The sequence below is a fragment of the Malus sylvestris genome, chromosome 14 (genome assembly GCF_916048215.2).
Source record: "Malus sylvestris chromosome 14, drMalSylv7.2, whole genome shotgun sequence".
Taxonomy (NCBI): Eukaryota; Viridiplantae; Streptophyta; class Magnoliopsida; order Rosales; family Rosaceae; genus Malus; species Malus sylvestris.
In genome coordinates this window covers 27,071,961-27,080,246 of record NC_062273.1, presented here as the reverse complement: position 1 = coordinate 27,080,246, position 8,286 = coordinate 27,071,961, and the positions used below count along the sequence as shown (strand labels likewise).

Sequence of the window (8,286 nt, the reverse complement as noted above, 5' to 3'; positions counted from 1 at the left end):
GGTTTAGTCCACTCATTTAGCCCATTAGTGCAGATAATATCATTTATTAAAAACTTGCATTCATGAGCCTGCATATAATCCAAAGTCGTTTAATTGGCTCGAGACAATTTTGGTTGGGACATGATGATGATGATCACAAATAACAAAGGGTAATGTCAGAGAGATTAAATTTGAAGACAAAATTTACAAACTAAATGATGTGTCACCAATAAAAATGATCACGTTTATCAACGTTTAAATAATAAATCAATCATCAATTTACATATTATTTAATTTCTAAAGTTTTATTACTAAATTTAATCTTTCTATCATTATCCAATAACAAAAGGATGATATTGGAAATTTTCAAGCAAGTAAACTTTTTAGTTAAAAGTAGACAACTTTTAGGCATTGACTTTAATTTATCAAGTGTTGTCTCCGAGCTAACAAACCATCCCCATCAGACTATGACTACAACATTATTATCAATTTTGTTTCCATCAGTTTGCGTGAAGAAAATGAACTATATATATATATATATATATATAATTTTGTTTCCATCAGTTTGCGGGAAGAAAATTAACTATATATATATATAAACCCATCGACAACAACAAATTTCCGGAAAAGGATCCGGTGAGGATCATTTTCCTGAGATCTTAAAGATTTCGTGATCATGACCGTTTATTGTATATTATGTGGTCAGAAATCATTTCAAAATTTAAAATTTAAAATTAAATATAAATAATACTTACAAAAATTGATCACACAATATACAATAAACGATCACGATCACAGAATTCCTAAAATCCTCATAAAAAGGATCCGACGACTTTTCCCAAATTTCCCACACCCAGAAGAGAAAAATAAAAATCCACAAGCCTAAACCGTAGACCAACCATGGCTTCTGAAACTTACCAATCCAAAAATGTATGCGTGATTGGAGCTGGACCCTCAGGGCTTGTAGCTGCAAGGGAGCTGAGGAAAGAAGGTCACAGTGTGGTGGGGTTGGAACAAAACCATGATGTGGGAGGGCAGTGGCTGTACGACCCAAATGTGGAGGGAGAGGATCCCTTAGGAAGGTCACCTACCCTAAAAGTGCATAGCAGTCTTTACACGTCTTTGAGGCTCATGATTCCAAGAGAGATCACGGGGTTCACTGACTTTCCATTTGCAGTCAAGAAAGGTAGGGACATGAGGAGGTTTCCTGGGCATACGGAGCTTCTTTTGTACCTCAAGGATTTTTGTGATTGGTTTGGGTTGAGGGAGTTGATAAGGTTCAATACGAGGGTTTCATATGTGGGGATGTTGGATGGAGATCATGCAGTTGGTTGCAAAGATTTGAAATGGGTTGTAAGGAGTGTGGAGAAGAAGACCGAGATTTTCGTGGAGGAGGTGTTTGATGCGGTGGTTGTGGCCTCCGGCCATTACTCTAAGCCAAGGTTGCCGTCCATTAAAGGTGTTTACTACTTTATTAATTTCCTTACTTTCATGCTAGCTCATGTCCAACAAGGACTCCGTCGTGATATTATTTTTGTCCAATCATATACTGACATATGTTTCAACTTTCTCACATAACAGTTTTAAAAAATAAAGGGGATAATAATCACGTTTTTAATCTTAATTATATGTGGTTTCAATTTTTTTTCTTTCTCTATTTCCATTTTTTTTTCTTTTTAATTGCGGTGGGTTCAATTTGGTCATGTTTAGGAATGGATGCATGGAAGAGGAAGCAAATGCATAGTCACATCTACAGGGTTCCGGAGCCATTTCGTGATGAGGCAAGGCAATATATAGTTAATTACTAAATTGTTAAATTGATGTACATTGTTAGCTCATTTCCTCATAGCTTATGAGCGTTTGGAGAATCATAGTTGTCTACCATAAGTTTATATAGTTCAACGAAAGTTTCTAGCACAAAAGAGATGAAATGATCCTTTTGCTCATTTGCAGGTTGTGGTGGTGGTTGGAAATTCAGTAAGTGGACAAGATATATCAATGGAACTAGTGGATGTGGCCAAGGCAATCTATCTCAGTGCCAAATCTCTTGACATATCTGAGGGCTTGTCCAAAGTCATTTCCAAACACGAAAACTTGCACCTTCGTCCCCAGGTACAATAAATTAGCTTTTATAATTAAACATCATGTTCGGTGCCTAGGATTAGATTATAAGCAAATATATAAAGCTGTGTTTCAGTACAAATTTCTTTTATGTGACATTTAAATGCAACCAAATGCAGATAGAGTCACTCCAAGAAGATGGGAATGTATTATTTGTGGACAGTTCTATGGTCATTGCAGACACTATCATATATTGTACTGGGTAAATTTTCAATCCAATATCATCAATACAACGGAAATTTCATTATGACAAAATGACAAGTTATAAGTCAATCACACACTATTATGTAATATGATTGACTTCAAATACTAGCACATGACATCTCTTCGTTCTATCGAACGATGGACTTGCTTTAGAAAGTGATTGGTTAACCATAGTCTTTTGATTTTGACTGAAAATTTTGTGTGGATCCCCACATTCAAATTATAGATCCACACCCAGTTGCATTCCCTTTGAAATAGTGTATATTAATTGCTCCAAGTGGAATGTGCGCAGGTATTCATACACATTCCCCTTTCTTGACACCAAAGGAATAATTGCTATAGATGATAACAGAGTGGGCCCTCTGTATGAGCACACCTTCCCTCCATCACTTGCACCCTCTCTATCCTTTATGGGCATTGCAACAAAGGTAACTAAAACATTTCTAATTTTAGAATGTATAGTATGCTTTGGGGTAAAGCTAGGGAGGGCGAGCCAAGGTCCAACGAAAAATGTTGCTTTTTTTTATGTGACTGAAAGGTCATGGCTTCAGTTGTGGAAACAGTTTTTTTGTAAAGCAAGAATAAGGATATGAACGATAAACGTTATTCTCACGACCCTCGCAAAGTAGGAAGCCTTGTTGGGGTTTTGGGTTGTCCAGTTTTAGTATGCTTTGAGGTATAGATTCTTAGTTAAAGATAATACAATGATTAAAATTTAACAACAAAAAATTCTAAATATAGAGCACTTTGGAGCATAATTAGAGTTATTCATTCTAATTTAAGAATTCGGATCGTCTCCGGATATCTATCCGGATTATCGGATCAACCGATACTGTTTCTAGGCTCCTCCTGATCCTCTTCTTTCTCTCCTCTGAGTCTCCGTGACTGACGCAGCTTCCGTCTTGACAGAGCGGTGCTCGTCGTAGTCTCTTCTCTCTGCGCCGGCGAATCCATCACTTATGGTGCTTTTCATGGCTTCCATGGCCGACTAGTAAACCCGTCTCTGCAATTTGATTTGGTTTCAGTGTTTCAGAATGGATTGATCCCAAAGAACTGTGGAACGGGAGGAGAGGAGAAGGACATAAGACGAGTGGAACTGTGGAACGGGAGAGAGAGTTCTCTTGTGCAAATTTGAAAAAAATAAATAAACCTGATGCTTGTCGCACGATGTACTACGAATGAAGAGGATTGGTTGATCCCGAGGAACCAATCCCGAGGATCCGGATAGATATGATCCGGAGACGATCCTAATCTGTAATGAATTTAGTAGATCTCTGTGAAAAATGATATTTATCAATCGACAAATCTGATCTAGATCATAGGGTTCCCTTTCTTTGAGTCACAAGCAAAATGGATAGCTCAACTACTCTCTGGCAAAACAACATTGCCATCAAGGGATGACATGATGCATTCCATCAAGGAGTTCTACCACTCAAGGGAAATTGCTGGCATTCCAAAGCATAACACCCACGAGATCGGCGACTTCGAGGTAAACTTTCGTGCAACACAATTACATGCATCACATTTACTGATCAAGTGACTCGTAAAGCCATTGTAGCTTATATTCTAAGGTCTTTACGTTTTTTGTTTCCCTTGTTGTTGCAGTATTGTGATAGATATGGGGATCACATAGGGTTCCCACGTTTGGAAGAATGGAGGAAAAAGATTTGCCTTTCGACAATAAGAAATGCTGAGACCGACTTAGAAACATATAAGGATTCGTGGGACGATCATGAGCTGCTTCAAGAGGCTCTTCAAAGTCCACATTTCACTCAACTTGGGCCTCAAGATTTAGATTTTCCTCTGTAATAACTCTACAAATATTAGAGAGATGATACTCATATGTGTTGGTGGGCTCTACCTCTATTAGAGAGATGATACAAATATGTGGTGAGTGTAACATTACTCCAAATAAAACTCCTAAGTAACTCCCGCAATTATTTTTATTTTGTGACTTTTGTACACATTCCATATACCGTTTTCCATACCATAAGTTCTAAAAACACTGTTTGATAAATTGATAATGATTTTATTTTACTAATCCTTTCTCAGCAGTTAAATAAAAGAACATAATAGTGAAATTTGCAGGTAACAACACAGCTAGAGCCAAGTGAATAATAAACGAAATTAAGATAGCAATGCAACAAAAATGTGACTCAAATCTGAAAGGGATACAAAAAAAAAAAACCAGCAATAGAAGGCCAATGGAGGTTCGAGATTGAGACAACGATGTCGGAGTTTAGTGACGTTTTTCATGACTTATATGAAACAGATGTCGATAAGCAGGAACATTTTATTCTTATTGTTGTTGTGTCACCTGTTACATCTACTAATAGTAATTGTGAGAACTGTTTCCTTAACAAATTAAGAATGATTATATCAAGAGCATACTTCAATTCCATTGAGAAAATCTGAGGTCTAAACCCTATGTTTCACAGAGGAGAAAATCCAAAAAAATAAAGGCTTTCCCCTCAATTCTTTTTTCCATTCATTTCTCACAAACCAGTAAAAAATTTAAAATCCAAGCATGGAAGCTTTACAAAGACACGTATTCCACCATTTATATGGGAGCACGTGGTGTACCACCTCGTGTAACGGGAACATGGGTGGTACACCACTTGTTTTTATGTAAGTGGTGATAAATTTTATTTTTTAAGTTATTAACTTTTTAACACACATATCCCACCATTTATGTAGCGACATGTGGTGTAACATCCCGTGTGACGGTTACAATGAAAAATCTGTACTACCCTTGGCTTGGTCCCACAATCCCCTAACCACCCTCAAGCTCATGTGCAACCTCCTCGATAGGTCCGGCACCGGCAAAGACGACAAACGGGGGTTTGACGCGGCGGCGTATTGGCTCCACCACAACCACCCCAAGACCCTTGCCTCCAACCTGGTTCCCATCGCCGGCTCCTTCGGCGGCATGGGAGACCTTGTTCGAGTTCTCTACCGGATACTTTCCCGCCAGGACGTCAGGAATTATGATGATGATGATGACCGGGACATTGAAGAGAGAATGTTCGCAGTGGATGACAAGGTAGCTCTTGAGAGGTACCGGAGCGACCCGGATTACCGGTTTTTACACGACCGGGTTTCGGCTCTTTTCGCCCACTGCATCAAGCGGGACATTCGAATTCTGAAGGAGTGGATGGACCGCCGTGATGGTGACCGGTTGGAGATCACTCAGGCTGCGACTTTCTGTGAAGACTGCGCCACTTTCCTCTGCGAGAGCGTCGCAAAGGAGGTTTACTAGCGAGAATTGTACCCCGAATACCAGAACCTTAACGAACGGCTGAGGAAGGAGGTTCTGGTGCCGTTAAGGAAGGCTTCTGACATTTCAGATGATTCCAAGTGGGGTTATGATATGGAGTTCGACGAAGAGCCTTGTTTCACTACCAAGTATTTCGAGGAGGTGAAATCCGGCCAGTCAAAGATTGACGCCGGTGCTCTGCTTCCGCACCAGATCATAGAATATGTGGATGACGGGGAGGTTGGGCGAGTGGCTCAGCTTCAGTGGAAGGCAATGGTGGAGAACATGAAGAATGTGCAAGGCAAGAAGAAGAAGATGAAGATACTGAACAACTCATGGGTTGTGTGTAACATCTCCAAATGCATGTACAGACTTGATCAGGATGTTTCGGTGGGTTTGGGGCTGTTGCTGTCTGAACTGAACGAAGAGAATGCCTGGAAAGGAAAGGTGATCAATTTCAGTCCAAACCCGAAGTTGCATTCGACACAAGGACTTGATGATCTCAAGTCCAGGTACGCCTTTTTGAGGAGGATGGACTGCGAGCACTGCCGTGTTGATTTCAGAAAGGTGTTTGATTTGATTCTGGAAGTGGCTGTGAACGAGAATTTGAAGACGGAGCAGATGATCAAGAGGGTGTTTGTGATCACCGGAGACTACGACTTTGGCTTTGATAAGGACGGCTTCTGGCGCTGGGAGAGTGATTACGAGGTAATCCGGAGCAAGTACAAAGAGAAAGGGTACGGCAAAGTGGTGCCACACTTGGTGGTTTGGAATCTGAAACATAACCTTTTTATGCCGCCATTCTGTGCTACACAACAAGAGTATGGGTGACGGTGTTGAATGACTTTTCCAACAAGTTGATCAAGTCCTTCCTGGACAATGACGGGGAAATTTGCCCAGACCTTGTCATGGAAGCCGCCATCTCTCCTCAACCCTATCAGACTCTGGTTGTAGTAGACTAATTGAGTAACACTCATCACATACGGTATCAATTCATTTCGAACCTCCACATCATCCTCGTCCTCATCATCATCATCATCATCCGTGTTTAATTTAACTGATTTTTTGGCGAAGGCTAGAGCTTTAATTATGATATAGCTTCCAAGAACTTCAATGTCCCTCCTAGGCTCCTAGAAGAAAGTCATTTATTTTCTTAATACAATCCAATTAAACTGATTTCTACATATTTTCACTAGTGATAAGTATTTCTCTTTTTCTTATTTTTGGCATCATGTGCTTGCAAATGTGTTTAATTAGTTTAACTGTATGATTCTTGATAGTGTCTTATGTACCAGTTTGAGATGGTAAGTAGGTCTGCAGCTTTACCAGTATTACTGATAATTTACTAATGTTTCAAACTTGCTGAAACTATGAACAGAGATGAGAGGGGGTTTTGTATATACTTTGATCATTTTAACCATTAAATCTTTGGTCAAAGATACAGTGACCAAAATCTAAATAGGATACTCTGCAACACCTTAGAATTTTCGAGAGAAAGACAAGTTAATTATAAATGACGGAAAAGTGTTCACTCATAGTTTGTAAAGAATGAAATCTCTGTCGGCTTGGTTTATTGTTAGAAGCGCTGTCAAAAGGTTACTGGCATATATGCTGCCTTAATTTGCATTTCCCTTTTGTAAAACTTGTTGCATTTGTACAAGATCATAAGGCCATGTTTGGACGGTTTTGCAAGTCATGGGATTGGAAGCCAAACGATAAATAAAATGATCACAAAATGTTTTATAGGCGGGATTAGAAAACACACCATAGAGCGTTATAAAAACATTTAAGGATGGATTAGCTAATGACACCTTTTAAGGTTGGTTTAGCTAATCCCTCTCACATGCCTTTATATTACTTAGATGATGCATTTCCTAACCATCATGCCCAAAATATTGTGACCATTTTCTTTATAGTTTGGCTTTCAAACCCATGACTTGCAAAAACCTCGTCCAAACCTTTTTTTGGGGAAATAAAACAACAATGTCATTGCGACTCAAACATTGTTATCATGAAAAAAAAAGACATTATTGTGAACATATTGTAGAATTTAAAAAATAAAATAATTAAATATGCAATAAGTGAGAGGGTACATGAAGCCAAACCCTAACAAGAAGTAGAAAATTATTAGAAACAAAAATCAATTCAGACAACTCCTAGGAGAAACATAAATTTGGAAGCTCCAAAAGATTATGAACAAAAGTCGCAATTGCACACGGCGGACAAGAATCTCGCCAATGAACCCTGTTGATGCACAAAACCGGAGGTCTTGGAACAACGTAAATCCGACCGTGAATCTGCAAAAAGTAAAGAACACAAGATGTATCGTGGTTCACCCCAATGTTTAGGCTACGTCCACACTGATATTGTATTTCTCTGTTTGTGAGAGGGTGAGAGAGCTCTTAAGGATTGTGAGGGTGATGAGTCCCTTTTATAGAATAAGGGTGAGAAGTCCCTCATGGTACAACATGATCAACACCATAGTTTGCCTAACAATTTGCCACCTGATTTCCTTCACGATAAATGTGAGAAAAACGAACATGCATGGAAAAGAGAATGATACAACAATTTGCCCAACCAACCGATAAACGGCAAGGCACCTGAGAAGATCCATTAGAAAGAAAATGCACTGCTAAACAAGAATCACACACTCAACCCAAAGAGAATGCTCTCTCTCTAAAGCCATATAAACAACATGAATACTAGCTTTAAGTTTTGCCTCCAAG

The 8,286-nt window shown here is 39.1% G+C and overlaps 2 protein-coding genes and 1 pseudogene across 3 annotated transcripts; all 3 read left to right on the top strand.

Moving 5' to 3' along the window:
• The first annotated feature begins 826 nt into the window (after window positions 1-826).
• On the top strand, window positions 827-4,345 carry LOC126599531 (flavin-containing monooxygenase FMO GS-OX-like 9). Of its 2 annotated transcripts, XM_050265923.1 has the most exons (7): window positions 836-1,438; window positions 1,690-1,760; window positions 1,933-2,091; window positions 2,220-2,302; window positions 2,597-2,732; window positions 3,620-3,793; window positions 3,910-4,345. In XM_050265923.1, the coding sequence occupies exons 1-7, from the start codon at window positions 880-882 to the stop codon at window positions 4,111-4,113; spliced, it is 1,386 nt and encodes a 461-aa protein (XP_050121880.1). In that variant the 5' UTR covers window positions 836-879; the 3' UTR covers window positions 4,114-4,345. The 2 variants fall into 2 exon arrangements, with proteins under 2 accessions (XP_050121881.1, XP_050121880.1); XM_050265924.1 differs by lacking the exon at window positions 3,910-4,345 and having other exon boundaries at window positions 827-1,438; window positions 3,214-3,702.
• Window positions 4,346-5,005: 660 nt separating this feature from the next.
• Window positions 5,006-5,563, top strand: LOC126599166 (uncharacterized). Its single transcript, XM_050265502.1, has one exon. The coding sequence runs from the start codon at window positions 5,006-5,008 to the stop codon at window positions 5,561-5,563; it is 558 nt and encodes a 185-aa protein (XP_050121459.1).
• LOC126599532 (uncharacterized) lies at window positions 5,181-6,780 on the top strand (annotated as a pseudogene).
• The last annotated feature ends 1,506 nt before the right edge of the window (window positions 6,781-8,286 follow it).